Here is a 19,383-nt window from a genome sequence, read left to right on the forward strand (position 1 = left end):
ATCTCAATACCTTAAGTCTACTAAAAAATCAATAAAACATTAATTAAACCCAATAGGATTGTTTTGCATCCAATAAGGATTAATTATATCTTAGTTGGAATCAATTACAGGGTTTTGTTTTATTTCTACATAGAAAAAGGAAATCAGTTTTAAAATTCTGAATTATTTGATTAAAATGGAGTCTATGGGAGACGGGCATTCCGTAATTCGGAGCTTTCTGGATAACGGGTTTCCAGATAAGGGGTCCGATACCTGTATAAGATTCTGTGTCAAAGCAGCTTCAGTTAGTATTGGTTATGTGTTTTTTTTACACTAAAACCAGTCTTTTATGCCAGAATTTCATTTTCAGCTCCACATTTGCATAAAATTATTACACAGCTTTATAAGTACGTGTGATTTTACATGGAATACATGGAATAAGGTGCAGCTGTTTTCTGTATTTCAGGTCTATTTGGCACATATATATGTATAATAAAACACAGCAACTTTTTTTATTACATTACCATCCCAGCTCAGCATGAAAAGATTTTGTGGGACCAGCAGATTGATTTCAAGTCTATCATGTAGTTCAGCCCATTTTTTATTTGTTGTCACTTATTAGTGGGCACATGTATTTTGTTGGCATACATGCAGTGGTGCATGGACTTCTTCCTAGCCAAAACCTTTTGCAGGAGGTAAAGGTATTAGTTTAATTACAAGATGTTTTTTCTGCAGACAGAGAAACACTGCAACTGGATTTTCTGCTCCCAATTGAGTATAACATCACATTTCTGCCTTGGGCCAGGGATAAACAGTTTAGATCCCAGTCTGAATGAACATAGAGGTGGTGCAGGTTGTGGGAATCCCACAGAAGCACTGCCCTCCTAGATCAGCAGTTTCTTTGCTTCAACATATTAATATTATGGGGGAAGCATACAGCATGTTCTTTGCCTTCCAGCTTTCTAAGTGCAACAAACACTGAAAAAGTGAAAATCTCAGATTAAATGTAATAGAAACTGGTACAATTATGAAACAGAAATCCATAATGCAAGAGTTTATTTAACAAATGATTAAGAATAAACAGTTTTCGTTCCATACAGTAATAGCCCCTAGCACCTATGCTCAGATAAACCCTTTGCATATATTATCAATTTCACATTTTTGTGCAGTTAGCAATTAGCTTTTAACTGTTTATGGCAATTAAAGTCATGCTTTTTATGGTATACTTTTTATTTCTAAATTACACTCTTTACATTGCAAATAATTCACTCTGCTATTTAAAATGTTACTGTTGAACCAACAAATGTATTTTTTTTAGTGTTAATATTGGTGTGTAGGTGCCAATTGTGCCTGAGTCTGAGCTTTCAGAATGAGCTAGTCCTACTACACTAGAACTGCTTTCAGGTAACCTATTGATTTTTTTACTACTGAGTGCTATTCTGATATCTACCACTTTTAGCAAAACAGGTGTCAGGGAGCTGCTATCTTGCTACCTTCCCATTGTTCTGCTGATCGGATGCTGGGGGGGCGGGGTGGAAAGGGAGGGAAGTTAAGGGTGAAGACACATGGAGCTAGTAGCTGCTACTTGTCGTGGCTACTAAGGGCTCTGGTACACGGGGAGATTAGTCGCCCGCGGCAAAACTCCCTGCTTGCGGGCGACTAATCTCCCCGAGTTGCCTTCCCCCTGCCATCCCACCGGCGAACATGTAAGTCGCAGGCGAGATGGCAGACGCGGCGGGGCGATTTCGGGAAATCGCAGAAAAAGCCTCGCGAGTCTTTTTCGGCGATTTGCGCGAAATCGCGCCGCCGCGTCTGCCATCCTTACATGTTCGCCGGGCGACTAATCTCCCCGAGTTGCCATGACCCGCCATCCCGCCGGCGAACATGTAAGTCGCCGGCGGGATGGCAAACGCGGCGGGGCGATTTCAGGAAATCGCCGAAAAAGACTCCACCGCGTCTGCCATCCCACCGGCGACTTACATGTTCGTCGGTGGGATGGCAGGGGTAGGCAACTCGGGGAGATTAGTCGCCCGCGAACAGGGAGTTTTGTCGCGGGCGACTAATCTCCCCGTGTGCCAGAGCCCTAAGGGCTCTGGCACACGGGGAGATTAGTTGCCCACAACAATTCTCCCTGTTCGCGGGCGACTAATCTCCCCGAAATGCCATCCCACCGGCGAAAATGTAAATCGCCGGTGGGATGGCATACGCGGCGGCGCATTTTCAGTGAAATCGCGGAAGTTGCCTTGAGAGGAAAGTTCCGCAATTTCACTGAAATCACGCCGCCGCGTATGCCATCCCACCGGCGATTTACATTTTCGCCGGTGGGATGGCATTTCGGGGAGATTAGTCACCCGCGAACAGGGAGATTTGTTGCGGGCAACTAATCTCCCTGTGTGCCAGATCCCTAAGATCACATCAACTTGCAGTACAGAGTGACTGAAGTTTATCAGAGAACAAATCACATGGTTGTGGCACCCTGGGAAATGAAGGTTAATAATTAAATATAAAAAAATCTGTTTACACTTTTAAAAAACGGATTTCAATGCAGGATTCTGCTAGAGAAGCTTTATTAACTGATGCATTTAAAAAAAAATGTTTTCCCATGACAGTATTCCTTTAAGGATTCTGTGTACTACAGACTTCTGTTTCATTGTAGTTTGACCCATCAGCTCTATGGTATTTCAGATGCCACTGCACTTAAAAAGTTGCATGATTTAACTATAAAATAATGCAGAGTTTTTAGTTTTTTGTATAAGCACACTCTGAAAAACCTGCATCTGACTTCAACAGAGGTCAAAGAATGCAAGTGCTACTAAGCTTATACGAACAGTGGAAATTACGCAACATGCAATCTGTCTAGCTCCAATCACCTCAAAGCCGTTAGTGGGTATTGAGCCCTAATTAGGCTAGTGGCAATAGGTGCAGCTGATTGGCTTTACTTGATTGCATAAGATCCTGCCACATTTAAACTAAATTAATTCAGATTTTAATATACCAGACACTGGCACGTTCTGCATTAGTAATAACCCCTGTAGCATCAGCTGCTACATGAGATATAAACATTTTGTGTTAAAGGAACAGTAACACCAAAAAATGAAAGAGCTTTAAAGTAATAAAAATATAATGTACTGTTGCCCTGCACTGGTAAAACTGGTGTGTTTGCTACAGTAACACTACTATAATTTATATAATAAGCTGCTGTGTAGCCAGGGGGGCAGCCATTCAAGCTGGAAAAAAGGAGAAAAGGCACAGGTTACATAGCAGATAACAGATAAGTTCTGTAGAATACAATAGTGTTTTATCTGTTATCTGCTATGTGCCTGTGCCTTTTCTCCTTTGAATGGCTGCCCCCATGGCTACATAGCAGCTTATTTATATAAATTATAGTAGACTTTCTGAAGTAAACACACAACTTTTACCAGTGCAGGGCAGCAGCACATTATATTTTAGTTACTTTTATACACGTTCATTTTTTGGTGTTACTGTTCCTTTAATGTTTTTCTAACAGCCCCAAACGCAGCTTCTCAACCCAGAACACACATGGCATGCAGAGCTGTCAAAACAACCCCATGTCATAAGGGATATAATGTTCTAATCCTGTTTTTTTAGGCATGAATTCCTCTTAACACTAAATGATAACATGAAATAAGGTTTCAAAAAAGCCTGGAGACATACAAAAGATGGCAATTTGTGGCAATGCTGTGGCAATTTTGAAGGCACAGACTATTGCTGCTATATGGATAATAAACCTCTGGCTTGGTACAATAAGTTTGGTATATAAAATCCAACAATTCTAGCCACCTTAATTTTTAGGCTTTAGCGCTCCTCTAGCCAACAAATAGTTCATGCACTGATATTAGTTCAGTTGGTCCACTGTGAGTATCCAAATAATAACTTTGCTAAAAATTAACACGATATATGGTGTTGAAATTATATCCTGCCTATTGTTTTAATTAAAAAGAAATCCACGTTTCCCTATTTATTTGCCATTATAAAGCACTAAGTTGAAAGTTGTGCTGTTTTTACAGTCGTTACCCTTTCTCCTTTATAAACAGAGAGATTTTTTTAAAGCTCCCTATCTACAAACAAACCTCTGCCTTCTCTAAGCAGCAGCCTTTGAGTAACTCATTATCAAGGGCTTCTCAGTGGATTGGTAATTAGTTTTATCAACTCCTTTGAAGTTCCGTCAGACCAGAAGTGACAGGATGTACTAAAGTTAAACTGGCTTAATTTTCTTCTTTAGTGTGTGAAATAACAAAAACAATAGATATTTCTTCCTTCAAAAATTATTAAAAAATACCATTAGTATATGCTGAAATCCAGCTGCAAAACAGTTCTTCTCTTTCTGACTAAAATGTTGATGTTGTAACAACTTCTCCACAGCTTACAGGCAGCATGCAAGAACTACATAACCCACAATGCATTGCACTGTGATGTCCCTTGCCTTATTGACATCACCTGTGCAGGGGATTGTGGGATTTGGAGAATGCAGGCTCTGGACAGTTGACTACTGTTACTTTTTTTTGAGTCTCGGAGTAGTCAGCCAGATCAGCAGAACATGGGGCTATGCTTAGGCAACTGTTCTAAATCATACTATCACATTAAGAATCATGAAAAGGCTTCATATTGCAAATTTGCTTGAAAATATGTTTATCTTACAAAAAGCTTAAATTGTGTTGGGTCAAGTTCCCCTTTAAATCAAATGAGTAGAGATATAGGAATATAGTGGTTATTTAGTCATAACTTCAAGAATGTCCAAGATGGCAAATACATATTCACCCCAAATGTCACCTAAATGCCCTGAATGTTGGCCTTTCAAGTGCATCTATGAGAGCATGGCCATTCTTTCCATTTCTCATCCTTCAGGTTGAGCCCACCCAGTGTTGGACTGGCCCACCAGGATACCAGGACAAGTGGGTCCATGTGTGAGTGGGCCCTCCTTCCCCTGGGGTTCCAGTCCGACACTGCTCTCCCCCCCCCCCCCAGCAGTTTCAAGCCCTGGGGAGAGAGGGGGTGCGGGGATTTCCCACAGTTTGGGCCCACTGCTGTTTGGGATAGGTTTAGGGAGTGCTGGGGAAAGTTTTATTTGAGCTTATATTAAAGCCAAAGGGACTTAGTCCTAGCGAGCAGGCAGCAGAGGCCACGCAAAGTCTTTTCCAAAGAGACTGCGCATTTGCTGACGCAGATATCGTTCGGGATCTTGTCGAACAGCTGGCGAGCAGCAGGTAATAACATAAGAAATAATGTAAAGAACTTTAACTCCCCCGATGCCGAAGGTTCCAAGCGGACAGTAAAGCCAATCAGCGCGCTTTAAAATGCAGCTTCCGGCGCTGGAGTAGTTAACAGCTTTACCTTCCCTTGCAGGTCATAGGGGGCGTTTGTCTAGGGTAGAAGTCACTCAGTTCCCATTGATCCTCGCCGCTGTCATTCAACGGGAATCTCCCTTCAGGTACAGCCCCTCTCGAGTTCATTGGGGTTTTTTTTAATCATTCCCCTCCCTCTTCTTGTGTCGCCACAGGGGGCGCCAGCCTCCAATGTCCATCACCTTCTAAAGCTATTCGCTAGCCGTCAAGGGAAGGGGCTATTGTGATTGGCTGGAATGCGCTGTCGCTCAGACTCAGCGTCAGGTGGCTGGGCTGCCCGCGTCTAGCAGCCTTTGCTTGGCTCGGTTTAGGCAGCCTGGGACTGGCCGGACTGAGGCGGCTGGAGGGGGGATCCTTTGGATTGTATGCACCGAGCAAAGCAGCGCTGGCTTTCCCTGTTGTCGGTAGTTCGGTGGATTTTAGGGACGGATACTGAGAGCCGGAGCCGCCGGAGGGAGAGAGGAACCGAAGAACAAGCGGGATACCTTCTCCTCTCGCCTGTCATAGGCATGACCTGGCCAGCGTAACCCTCTGAGTCTGTCTGTGCCCTTCTTCCGCTCCGTCTGTCACTAGGCAGCATCCTTCTCTCACCTCCCTCAATATCCCATCCCCTCTGCTCATCTCTTGTTGTCAGTTTTGGGACTGTGCGCTTGGCCTGGGCAGCTGTCAAAACCTCCTCCTCCTGCTCTGGCTGCCCCTTCCCCTCTCCTCCCTGCTCTTATTCACTCACACTTTACTTGCCCCCTCCTCTACTGCCAGAAAAGAGCAACAGCAAGTTACCCCCCTGCCCTCACCCCCCCCCCCCCCAGTGTGCTGACTAGGGGGCTTTGTTTGTTTGTATTTCCTTCAGCTGGAGTGTATATGAATTTATTGGCAGGGTGCCTTGCAGCTGCCTCTGCTCTACTGGGTGTCTTGCTCCCAGGCTGGAGGAGGATGTGGGATGGAAGGACCAGGATTCCATTCACTTTTTAGATCTTGCATTGTGGGGAGTCTTGTTTCAGAAGTGTGGAAGGAGAAGGTGGCATATTTTTGTAACAAACCGGAGTAAAATAAGCATGGCGTTCTAGTATTTATTATATCTCTGAGGTTTTTGGGGGGGGTGGGAGGGTTGGGTATTTGGATAGAGTAAATCAAAGTTTTAGCGACAGCTGTGTTGTGCAAGTTGATATAGGATGACCCCTCTTTTGAGGCTGTTATAGGAGGCCTTTTGATATCCACTTTATGGCCAAGTGACAGGCTGATCATCAGTCAAGTCCATAGGAGGGCATTTCTGAATGTCTCTTTGTGGCACATCTTCCAATGCAAATATGATGGCGGCATATAATGGGGGCACATCAACAGCAGCTGGGGGGCACCACCACCATCATCACCATCACCTTGCCCATTTGCCCCCTCCCCACCTACACCATCATCATCACCTCCATCCTCAGCATCATCTGCACCCAGGCTCAGCAGCAGCTGTGCACCCTGTTCAGCAACATGTCTCCTCTTCATCAGCTTCCACTTCCTCCTCAGCTGCCGCAGCTGCTGCGGCAGCGGCGGCAGCAGCAGCAATGCTAAATCCAGGGCAGGCCCAGTCCTACTTTCCATCTCCAGCTCCAGGCCAAGCTCCAGGTCCTGCAGCAGCAGTGGCCCCTGCTCAGGTTCAGGCTGCTGCTGTAAAGGCTCACCACCATCAGCACTCTCATCATGCCCAGCAACTGGATATTGAACCTGATCGGCCCATTGGTTATGGCGCATTTGGAGTTGTCTGGTAAGTAACTGAAGATAATCTAAAGAAATAATCTGTAATATACAAAAATTATATTCATTCCTAAACCCCCAAACTGTTTTTTTTTTTGTTTGTGTCATAAAATGAAATATAATTTAAAGCAACTTTCCAATATGCATGAAACATATTTAGTGGTTTTAAAGTTATTTGTAATTGCAATTGAAAGCAGTGTTTGTTTATTCATTTCTGTTCCCTGGGTCTGACTCTAAACAATGCAACAGGAGTCCCTTGTCCTCCAGGTCTGTTAGTCAGCTGACTTGCAATACTGTTTCAAGACTAAGAGCCAGGAATGCAGTGAATGTACAAACCCAGACACATAGGGCTTTTTATAGCAATTGCTTTAAGAAATAACTTTAACACTATTGATATTAATAAATGTGTATTGTAGAGTTGCTTTAAATTACAATATAATATGAAAAAAATTGTAACCTGTAAAATGTATTTTTTTTAAATTGGTGGTTCACCTTTAAGTAAAATGTTAGTATGTTACAGAATGGCCAATTTAAGCAACTTTTCAATTGGTCTTCATTATTTTTTAAAGAGTTTTTGAACTGTTTACCTTCTTCTTCTGACAGCTTTGAAATGGGGGCCACTGACCCCAGCATCCAAAAACTATTGCTCTGTGAGGCTACAGTTTTGTTATTGTTACTTTTTATAACTTCTTTTTATATTCAGGCTTTCTCCTATTTATATACCAGCCTCTCATTCAATCCACTCCCTGCTTGCTAAGGTAATTTAGACCCTAGCATCCAGATAGCTTCTGAAACTCCAAACTGGAGAGCTGCTGAAGAAAAAGTGAAATAACTAAGAAAAATACAAATAATAAAAATTGACGACCAATTACAAATTGTATCAGAATATTACTCTCTACATCAAGGATCCCCAACCTTTTTTTTTTTTCTCATGAGCCACATTTAAATGTAAAAAGAGTTGAGGAGCAACACAAGCATGAAAAAATGTTTATGAGGGTGCCAAATAAGAGCTGTTTTTGGCTATTAGGTAGCTCCTATGTGGACTAGCAGCCTACATGAGGCTCTGTTTGACAGTACAACTGGTTTTTATGCAACCAAAGCTTTCCTCCAATCCAGGAATTAAGGAAAATAAGCACCTGCTTTGAGGCCACTGGGAGCAACATCCAAGGGGTTGGGGAGCAACATGTTGCTCACAAGCCACTGGTTGGAGATCACCACTCTACATCATACTAAAAGTTAACTAAAAAAAAACAACCCCTTTAATGGTGCAGAGTCATGCCACATGTTAATGTACCCAGATGTAAAATATAATAATACCTTAGCTTCTCTAATCGTAACATAATGCACTTTTAAAAAGACTACTTGAGCCCTACCTTTGCATCTAATAATGGATGGTATATTAACAGCCTTCTGTGTGACCTATTATTGCTGACGCTTAGAAAAATTGAATGTTTTATTTTTTTTTTAATTTTTAAGAGAATGTGCTTGGGTTGCTTGATTGCTTTTCAAAATTCAGTATATGGCTAAGAGGTATCTAGATAACCTGAGCCATGCTATAGTGGTTTGTCAGCTCATTTTGGGGGGAAAAGGGGGAAACGTTTAACCTAATTGCTTAGAATTTATGTTGTCAAACTTCACCCTCCACCACAAATGACTATATAAGGCACACTGAAGCCGATTGGGTGCCTGTATACAAGTTACAAAACACCATGTTGATGTTACTTTGTTTTTTAAAGTAGGTGATGCACTGTTTTATATAATACATGAGCATTGTTTTCAACACAGGAAACATAATATTTGCTATGTCCAAGTTTTGTGTTGGCCTCTCTGATGCATGTTAAGGGACTCCAAGGTAACCTTAGACCATTGTGGCCAACACTCAACCCTCCAGATGTTGAGCAACAGATGGTACACTGTAGGTTGAACTAAAGTTGGGTTTGACCCGCATCCCCCATGCCACTTAGGTGTGCTGTCCAACTGGCGGCCCGCGGGCTGCATGCGGCCCACGACCCCCCTCTGTGTGGCCCCCCACCTGTCTGGCTGCTTTGATGATTTACCTTTGAGTAAGCATTAAATGGTATCAGTACTGAGATTAACTGGCCCCCTGCATGGTTCTCACCTCAGATTCAGGCTGTAATCCCTCTGTATTGTTTAAACATGTAATCCCCTGTGTTTTTCACACCTTTTAATACCTGCATTGTTCACCCCCTGCAGTGTTCACACCTCAGGCTCAGACTGTAATCACTCCCATTGTTCACTTCTTCACACCTCAGACATAGGTACTGTAGGAAGAGTATGGCACATACAGCCAGCATAGGGCAGGGAGGGTATGGCACACACAGGCAGAGTATGGCACACACAGGCAGGGTAGGACAGGCAGAGTATGGCACACACAGGCAGGGTAGGGCAGGCAGAGTATGGCACACACAGGCAGCATAGGGAAGGCAGAGTATGGCACACACAGGCAGGGTAGGGCAGGCAGAGTATGGCACACACAGACAGCATAAGCCTGTGTGTGCCATACTCTGCTTGCCCTATGCTGCTTGTGGGACGTGAACCTGGCAGGGGATTGTTGTGGGAGTTTGTTAGCAGTTGGAAATAGCCATTAAATGGCCCCTAAGGTGTGTAATTATGTACTGGGGGTTGCTCTGCTATCCACAGGGGAGGAGGGGGCATATGGAATTTAAGGGTATATCTTAATATGACATAATTCTTTCACATATGAATGATGGTTGATATCCCCACAGTAAGGACCAAGCATTTGGGATTTTGCTGTTCTACCACCATTGTGATAAAATAGGTGTGGTTTGAAGTGGGTGTGGTTTAAAAAAGGGGAGTGGTCAAAACTGGCTTCCATTAGCGGCCCTCCACTATGTATGTATGCTAGAGAAATTCCGGCCCTCGGCACCGTAGAAGTTGGACAGCACTGATCTAACTCATAAGCTGTAGGTTTGGGCAAATACTTTAGAATGTTTACCCTTACTTAATTTTGAATGTGGTTTAGTGGTTTGTGGTCTTATATCTTTATAAAGGTCTTTAGTTCCTGTGGTTCCAAATACAGTCCCTTGTAATGGTGGCTATATTATTTCACTTAACACTGAAGTGTAAGCTTGTGATACTATTAAATACAGAAAAAAATAGTGTAACTATGTCATAAAACAATATCAGCACCATGTTATTGGTTATTGCATATTTAATTTTCTCTTGAGAATCCCTGTAGTAATGCATAGCAGATGCATCCTGTACTCCTGATTGAATAAAGCTCCGACTTAAAAGGCAATTTACCTTAGAAGATAAATGGATTATTCTGTATTGTGCCTTAGAAGATTTCAAATCTCCCCTCAGCCCCTGGTGACAACTTATATGTCTTTTCCATTGCTGGAGAAACATCTTTTTTTCTGGAAGATTTTCTGCCATATACAATACCCCAGTCTTTCAAGCTGGATTTTTGATATGCAACATATATTGTTGGACTGTTGCTATTTGTTGGATACAGTATTAACATTTGTTATGGCCTTTTCCCTTTTACTGCTTCTCAGCAAATATTATTCCTATTTGCAGTACTCCTTTTGTGTTCTGGTTCTAAGCAGATATACAGTTACGTTTTATATTTCCGTACAATTCATTGTTTTATAAACGAAATAAACAAGAAACAGTCCGTTGGTTTGATTTTGGAGTCTGTGCATGCAGCTTATGCACTAAGGCTTAAAGAGCAAATGGCTTATTGAGGCAATGTTGTTGAGGTCTCAACTGAATAATGTTTCATCACTATTAAATGAAACCGTTCAGCATATTTTGGAAGGCTACTTAGCTCGTTTCTTCTAACTGGAATGAAAGCTAGTTCCCTTCCCATTGTCATGTAGGCGTTTTTTTTCCCTGTGAATCACCTTGACATAATAAATTATTAAAATACAGTGTTGTAAGCTTATCTGCAAAGCTGAGAGATTCATTTTGCAAACATGGTCTGGCATAGGATGGTTCTTCTTTTGCTTTATTTGTATGGAAATATTAGAGACAAAACAAGCTTTTGTCTGGTTTATCTGCACAGATACTAGCTGTAAAAGTAATAATCTTGCTTTGTGAAGTACATCTAATTCGGCAAATGAGGTCAATCCTACCCAGGGACTCGAGCTCACAAAAGAGCAGATCCTTATTTTATTGGACAGCTTCATTTTGTTACTATGTAAAGCTGTTTTCTGTGTAAAATGCAGTTTTTTCTTTAATTTTTATTGCAATAACTGATAATGCCAGGACCGATGGTCTATTACTATATAGACTTTAATAAAGCCATTTTTTTAATAATACAAGAACAAATATCTACTTCACAGTCTTTCTTAAAGAAGAAGTTATCCTCAATTTTTCTGCACCCCCCCCCCCCCCCCCCAATTCACACTCACCAGTGTGTTCAGTTTTGCTAACTAAACTTGTAGGTAAAGTGCCAAAATCCTCTTCTCTCTCCTTTAAAAAGTGATGAATTGTTCTTTATTCTTGACATTTAATTCCTTGGTGTTTTACACTGCTTGGTGTATCTACACACACATTACTATTTTACATTTATTGTTGAGCAGAGTTATGGTTATTGCTACATTAATATTATAATTTAAGTCACCTTGAATTCTGGGTAACAAATTCTCACACAGTTACTTTCAAGGACTTAAATTGATAGCCAATTTGTAGGAACTCTGACCTCAAAACACTATATGCAATGAACAGAGCATTTCCCAGTGTCCAGGCAAGCATCTATTGGTTTGTTCATATATTATGTAGAACTAAATTAAAGGCATATATTATTGCTTTTTCAGCTGATTGCAGCAAGGAGTTATAACCATTAAATAAATCATCTTGAATAAATTGCTGAACTATTTTATTTTAATCAGCAGGTGTACAGCTATAGCATACTCTTTCAAGAAAAAAATATAGAAATGTAACTTCAATAAACATTATTATTATTATTATTATTATTATTATTTAATAGCCATCACCCTCCATCAGCAAAGATATTGATCACTATCAGTCAACATTCTAGAATATTATCGACTAGGAAAGCATTGGGTGAGGAGACCCTCTCCATTTGCATGCAAAGTGGAAGGAAACACAGTATTACTTTTTAAATATCCATTTTCATGAAATACATTATAGGCTATAGCTCGCCTAGGTTTTAAATCTCAGCCAAAGAAGTTATAGATAAAATTCCTCTGTGATATAAGTATAAGTAATATAAGTATGTGGTAGCAAGAGAGTATTTTGATCAGATGAAAAACACTTTTAGGGCAATTACACACGGAGCTACATTTAGCCAGCTTCTTGTCACAGCTACAAAATAGACCATGCTGATAATTGTCAAAGTGTGTTTTAGCTGAGACAAACAGCGGTAACATCTATGGCAGGGTAATTTTTGGCATTTTATAGTCACGACAAGTAGCTGGCTGCAAGTAGCTCCCTGTGTCATTGACCTTAGTGAGACAGTAGCCTATGAAAATGCTTCAGACATCTTGTGATAATGTAGTTGGTACTTAGGACTCTAGTACCACTTCTAATCAAGAACCAATAGTTGCTGTGGGTCAGTTTCATGCACCCCCTTCCTTAATAAGCTGCTCCTGGAAAACTTATGAGGGAGGAAAATTAACTTTAATCTTAAATATCAAAAATATTTTCAGGAAAAAAATGAAAAAGCTTTTATATCAAAATTAAGAACTCCCTATTTCTGAATCATTTTATTATTAAGGGAAGGAAAGTGACTTATTTATCAGTTTACTCCACTGGATGTCAGGTGAAATAACTGAAATATAGCCTTTCTTTGAGGGAAAAAATTTGCATTCCTCCACCAAAGTCCAAACTGCATAAACCAGATGAAGCACCTAGGGCATAAATTTGTCCGAGAAAAATAAAATGCTGACAATTTATGGGAAGAGTTCCAGTATCACTAAATATATTGTTTTCCAGTCTACCTCTAACAGAGATCCGTATAGTGGCATGCTACTAGGCTTTCTTATCGAACTCTAAAAGGCCACACTGCCACTTTCTCAGGACCTGCTTAAAAGGGGAAGTATATCTTAACACCAGTATTATAAAATAAGTAACATTCACGGGAGAACTTACCTGTCAGCTCTGTATGTGCTCACATATTGCTGATACCCAGACAGATATATCAAACATCAGAAAAAGCAAAATATATGGAGCAGCCACTTTCTCAAAAGCTGCAGCTTTTGAGAAAGTAGCGTGACGCCACAAAACGCGTCAAGCGCATGACCCTTGCATGACACTCGCACAATGTGTTTTTAATGGAATGCAATAAACGTGGATTTTATTCAGCGATGTTGTGGCTGCTCCGTTTGTTTTTTCTGATGGATCACTAGTATTATAAAACCTTAAAATTCATTTGTGCCTATTAGTTTCCCCATAATATTTTAGCAAAGCTTTTTAATATATTCTGTACTAGTACTAAATATCAGGTAAGTAACCTAAGTGAACTGAATTGAAATGACACCACATACAATAAATACATACATAAATACTCTTATAGCATCTTGGCAAGTAAAATAAGGAGACTGCATTTCTGGAAAAAATAAAACAGTATGTTCTTGACTTTTTAGAAGGGTAAAACATATAGATAAGATTTTAAAATTAGTCCCGAGGCCGGTTAAGAAAGCTGTCCCCTCTTGTGACCACACACTTCACAGCATGGCCATGGCTCTTACTCCACTAACCTGTAGAAACCAGGGAATAACCGAGCTGCACTGTGAGGGTGACTGGACGGGTGGCCTTCCAAATCTCCTGCCTGCCCAGTGTGGCTCCAGTCTTCTTCTACAACGTTTTGTAGGCAGCAGAGCAACGTGCTGCCCTTAAAAGTTTGTCTTCATAGGCCCGGGCCTTTGTGGCCTTCCCACAAATCCAGACCTGAATATATAATGGCATCAAATAATCCTTTCAGTAAGTTACAAACCAATATATTTCAACCCTTGTCTTTAGCGCTTGCAGTATATGAAGGAAAATGTAATTCTAAACTACTTTCCTATATGGATTAATTAAGTATTTTCAATGGTTTAAGGTACTGGCACATGGGATGTTTTGATGCCTGCAGTAAATCTGCCTGTGGTAGTACAGATTTATACAACAAGCATCAAAACATCTTATGTGCCAGTACCCTAAACTGTTGAAATTACTTAATTAATGCGTACTGGAAAGTAGCTTAGAATGACATTTTTCTTGATATATTGCAGTCTCAAGACAGTAGAGTGGAAATAAATTGTGTCATACAGTAGCTGAAGCAAATTTGTGCTACTTTGGAATGCACGGGTGATGCCAGGTCTGGACAGAACTTCAATATAGGCCCTGGCATTGCAAGTACATGCCAGCCCACTACATAGTGACTACAGTGTATCTATGGCGTTTTACAGAGGGCCCTCTAGCATTTGCCAGAACCCACAGATTGCCAGTCTGGACCTGGGTGTCGGCTATGTTTTCTGACCAGCTGTTTTTCTGTTGGGAAAGAAACCTCAGGCAATTAGTTGCCTGCTGTATTGCAGATTTACTATTGCCACTAGCACTCTTTAGTTAACTTCTGCTACATTGGATCAGGAGGCAGAACAAAAAAAAACAGAAAGCATTTTTGGGGGAGGGGCAGATTTGGGCAAAGATCCTCATTTAAAGCAGGTTTGAATTTATGAATATTTATATTGTGATATAATACAACCATGTATCTGAGTCCCAGCCCCCCATCTTTAACATTAGCTGCAAGATTTTCCAGGCCACAGGCTGGGGGCCTGCCCAGATAAATGCTGTTTGACATAAAAAATACCTGCTTGTATTTACACATTGCATGAAATATACAGTAGAAGAAATCTACTAAAATCCATGATTTCAAAGAATTTTCCTGCTGGCTCCCTTTTTATTTCTCACAGTTCTTACAAATATTTATGTGCCTGGCTTCTGTTCATTTATACATTTTCCATTGCTGATGTAAATGTTTGCAGTACAATAAATCTTAGAAAGTTATTGATCCAACATATGTGTAAAGTAGGCAATGACATGTTTTAAGCAGCACTCATTTCTGCAGTAGTAAGAATAAGCCTTCAGAGGGAACAAAATGACTCTTAATTGTAAAACAGCGTTATTCTTGTGACACAGCAGGGCTTCCTTCCATTTGTTTGCACTAGGAATTGGCACATAATAAAGAGATTTAAGATTTATATCTTTAAAGCATTTTGGATTTGGAAGTATTTACACTGTCTTTTTCCAATTTGATAATACTGAACATTTTATCAATGTTCAGTTGTGATCAGAAGAGTTTAGAGAATAAGATGTATTATCTGATCTGTTACCACAAGCCACTATTTCTTGTTTATAAAGAACAGTTAGGGCTCTGGCACACGAGGAGATTTGTCGCCTGCGTTTTTTCCCCCTGGCGCTTTGGCGACAAGTCGCCACAACAATACCCACAAAGAGATTTCATGCGAGTTGAGCTCCAGGCGATCTGCTACCCATGGTACACTCAACAGTTACCCCTCCCTCATGTTTACTCAAGTCGCTCAGAAAATGGTCTGTGTGCGATTTGAAGTAGCCTCGTATGTTTTGACGCTGGCAATTTCCATTGATTTAGCATTGGCGTCTTGTTGCCAAATCGCGCTTTTAAAAATCGGCGGCGACAAATCTCAATTGTCACGGGCGACTAATCTCCCCAAACTACCATCCCAACCGCGAACATGTAAGTCGCCGGTGGGCTGGTACATGCTGCGCAGGCGATTTCGGCAAATCGCCGAAGTTGCCTCGCAAGACATTTTCGGCGATTTGCCGAAATCGCGCCGCCGCGTGTGCCATCCCACCGGCGACTTAAATGTTCGCCGGTGGGATGGCAACTGATGGCAACACGGGGAGATTAGTCGCCCGCGAACAGGGAGATTTGTCGCGGGCGACTAATCTCCCCGTGTGCCAGAGCCCTTATGCTGTTGTTGCCATAAATAATGCTTTTATTAAGTATATGCAAGTGGGTGAGGTTTCTCACAGTTCAAGTTTTCAGTACCCTATATGATGACAAACTACCAATAAATGAAGGAGACATTACAACCATGAATATGGACTGCAGAAATCCCTAGTGGCTTAGTAACCCATAATGCTGGTAACTCTACCAGATTGTTAAAGACAGACTTCACCATATAAAGGACCAGAGTTCCTAGATTCCTCAAATTCTCTATTTAGTGTATCACAAAAGTAGGCTTTTATTTTTGAAGAGCAACAGAATTGAATAATACTTAGGGGCCCATTTATCAATGTATGATTGAGTCCGAAGACTAAAAATTTTTATTTTTTCCAAGTTTTAAAACTGTGTGTATTTTATGCGATTTTGTTTGTAAATTTGCAACAATTTGTGCAACAAAATCGCATTTGTTGCAACTTTGTACTTTTAGGGCTTTGGCACACAGGGAGATTAGTCGCTCGCGACAAATCTCCCTTGTCACGGGCAACTAATCTCCCCGAACTAGAGCCCTTTGCGCACATCACAAAATATCAGATTTAATCCAAATTTTTTGTATTGTGCTTTTTAATGTCTGAAATTTGGACTTTGATAAATGGGCCCCTTAGTAAAGAACTGATAAGAGTATCATAACTCAGAAGTCTTACTTGTACTACTTCCTTTTGTATGCAGTTAACAAATAAATGAGACAGAAGTGTTTTAATCATTGCCTGTTGGCTACTACTGATGTCAGATGGGTAGTAAGTATACAGAAAAATAATCCAAGAATCAAATAATAAATATACTGATAAGATTTTTGAAAAAAAGTGCCTCTTTCTAAATATTGGCTGGTGTAAAAGCAGCTTACCAGCGTATTGGCTCATGTGTGTGTGAAAAATGTGTGTGTGTTTTTAATTTTACTAAAACTTTTAATAAAACTTTATACAACAAAGTGTTTTAAATATTGAATGCATTATGTAATATATTCTTATAGAGATTTACAAAAATGTAAGGTTATATTATATATTTAAAGGAGCAGTTCACCTTTACGTTCACTTTAGTATGTTATAGAATTACCTTTTCTTAGCAACTTTTCAGTTGGTCTTCATTTTTTATTTCTTATGGTTTTTTAATTATTTGCCTTTTATTTCTAACTTTTTCCAGCTTTCAAAAGGGAGTCACTGACCCCTGCAGCCTGTTTGCTCTGTGAGACTACAATTTCATTATTGTTACTTTTTATTACTTATCTTTCTATTTAGCTTCTCTCCTATTCATATTGTAGTTTCTCATTCAAACCACTGTATGGTTGCTAGGGTATTTTTAGCCCTAGCAACCAGCTTAAATTCCAAACTAGAGAGCTGCAAAAAGCTAAATAATTCAAAAACTACAGAAAATAAAAAGTGGATCTACATCATACTTAAAGTTAAGATTAAGGTGTACAACCCCTTTAAGTAAGTGGTTGCCATCCTGTGTATTCTAGTATATGGGCACCGCACAATGAATGTACAGCAAAAGGCATGCCTTAATAAAACCTGACTGGGAGCTGAAAGTATTAAGGGGGCACAGCATGAATGCAGCAAAAAATATCTCTTGAAACATATTACTATGTCAGATCAGGTCTGTTTTCACAAGCCAGGGGTGACGTCAGGCCATGTACTTGCATAGGGGAGGTTTTGCGGGAGTGATATGAAGCCTGCTTGTGAGGAAAGCAGACCAAAATGAGTGCATTCTGCTTCATTTGTCTGGAAATGAGATGGGGTTAGTTTTTAGGTTGTCTTGTATTTTAAGCTTTTTCCGTTTTGTAACAAAAGGTGGATGGTAGCTTTGATATTATTTGGACATTTTACCTACTCTTAGGGCTGTGACACATGGGGACTAATCTCCCCGCAATGCCATCCCACTGGCTAGAATGTAAATTGCTGGTGGAATGGCATATGTGGCGCGGCGATTTGCTGAAGTTTCCTCTTAATACAACAACAAACACTAATTGGTTAACTTAACCATTACCTATTGTATCTACAATGTAAAATCCCTTAGACCAGTGCTGTCCAACTTCTGAGTTACAGAGGGCTGGAATTTGTGTGGCCTACATGGTGGAGGGCTGATAATGGAAGCCTGTTTTGACCCCCTCCCCCTTTTAAACCATACCCACTTCATACCCATGTTATCAGAAGAGCTTTTAAGACCATACCCACACTAATGGTGGTAGCGCAGCAAAAACCAAAATAGTTGGTGCTCACTGTTGGGATTATCACCATTTGTATGTGAAAGAATTATATAATGTCATATTAAGACATAACCTTAAATCCATATGGCTTCTCCTTTCCAAATTCTAACAAACTTTCAGAACAAACCGCTGCCAGGTTCACCTCCCACAGGCAGCATAAGGCAGAGTATGGCGCACACACAGGCAGCATAGGGCAGGCAGAGTATGGCGCACACACAAGCAGCATAGGGCAGGCAGAGTATGGCACACACAGGCAGCATAGGGCAGGCAGAGTATGGCACACAGGCAGCATAGGGCAGGCAGAGTATGGCACACAGGCAGCATTGGACAGGCAGAGTATGGCACACACTGGCAGCATAGGACAGGCAAACTCTGGCACACACTGGCAGCATAGGACAGGCAAACTATGGCACACACTGGCAGCATAGGGCAGAGTATGGCACACACTGGCAGGGCAGGGAGAGTATGGCACACACAGGCAGCATAGGGCAGTACTCTGCCTGCCCTATGCTGCCAATGTGTGCCATACTCTGCCTGACCTATGCTGCCTGTGTGTGCCATACTCTGCCTGCCCTATGCTGCCTGTGTGTGCCATACACTCAGGCAGCATAGGACAGGCATCACAGTGACACAATGCTGGCACTGCTCCTACAGTCTGCCTGAGGTGTGAATAGGAGAACAATGGGCTGGTTTAAAGTCTGAGCCTGACGTGTGAGCAATGCAGGGGGCCTGTTAATCTCAGTACTGATACCATTTATATCTTACACAAACTATCATTGAACTACTATATCATGTTTTATTTGTTGCTTGCAAATAGTTGTGTTAGTCTTGTTTTGTAAAAGCCTACTTATAATTGGCCAAAGATATTTAAATACATTGTTTTTATGTTTAAAATACAGGCCAGATCAGTAACATATATTTGATATTAATTGGGCATCCAGTTCTATTTATTCCCATCAGTTCAAGGGTTGCCATGTGAAGTAATTGGGTGTACACTAGGATTATTGTTTTCCAAATGATGGATCACAAGGTCATAAACAAATATTTTTTAACTGTGCTTTAAGTTGTGCTTTAGCAATTAAGTGTACTATTAAAGATAAAGGCTTATTTTAACTTGTATC

The 19,383-nt window shown here is 40.9% G+C and overlaps 1 protein-coding gene across 1 annotated transcript in view; it reads left to right on the top strand.

Moving 5' to 3' along the window:
• Positions 1-6,472: 6,472 nt before the first annotated feature.
• Positions 6,473-19,383, top strand: part of nlk (nemo-like kinase) — a 112,720-nt gene continuing 99,809 nt past the window's right edge. Inside the window, 1 exon segment of the mRNA NM_001123413.1 lies at positions 6,473-7,095. Within this exon segment, the coding sequence (NP_001116885.1) occupies positions 6,617-7,095 (479 nt within the window). The 5' untranslated portion in view covers positions 6,473-6,616.

This window comes from Xenopus tropicalis, chromosome 2 (assembly GCF_000004195.4).
Source record: "Xenopus tropicalis strain Nigerian chromosome 2, UCB_Xtro_10.0, whole genome shotgun sequence".
In the NCBI taxonomy this organism is placed as follows: domain Eukaryota; kingdom Metazoa; phylum Chordata; class Amphibia; order Anura; family Pipidae; genus Xenopus; species Xenopus tropicalis.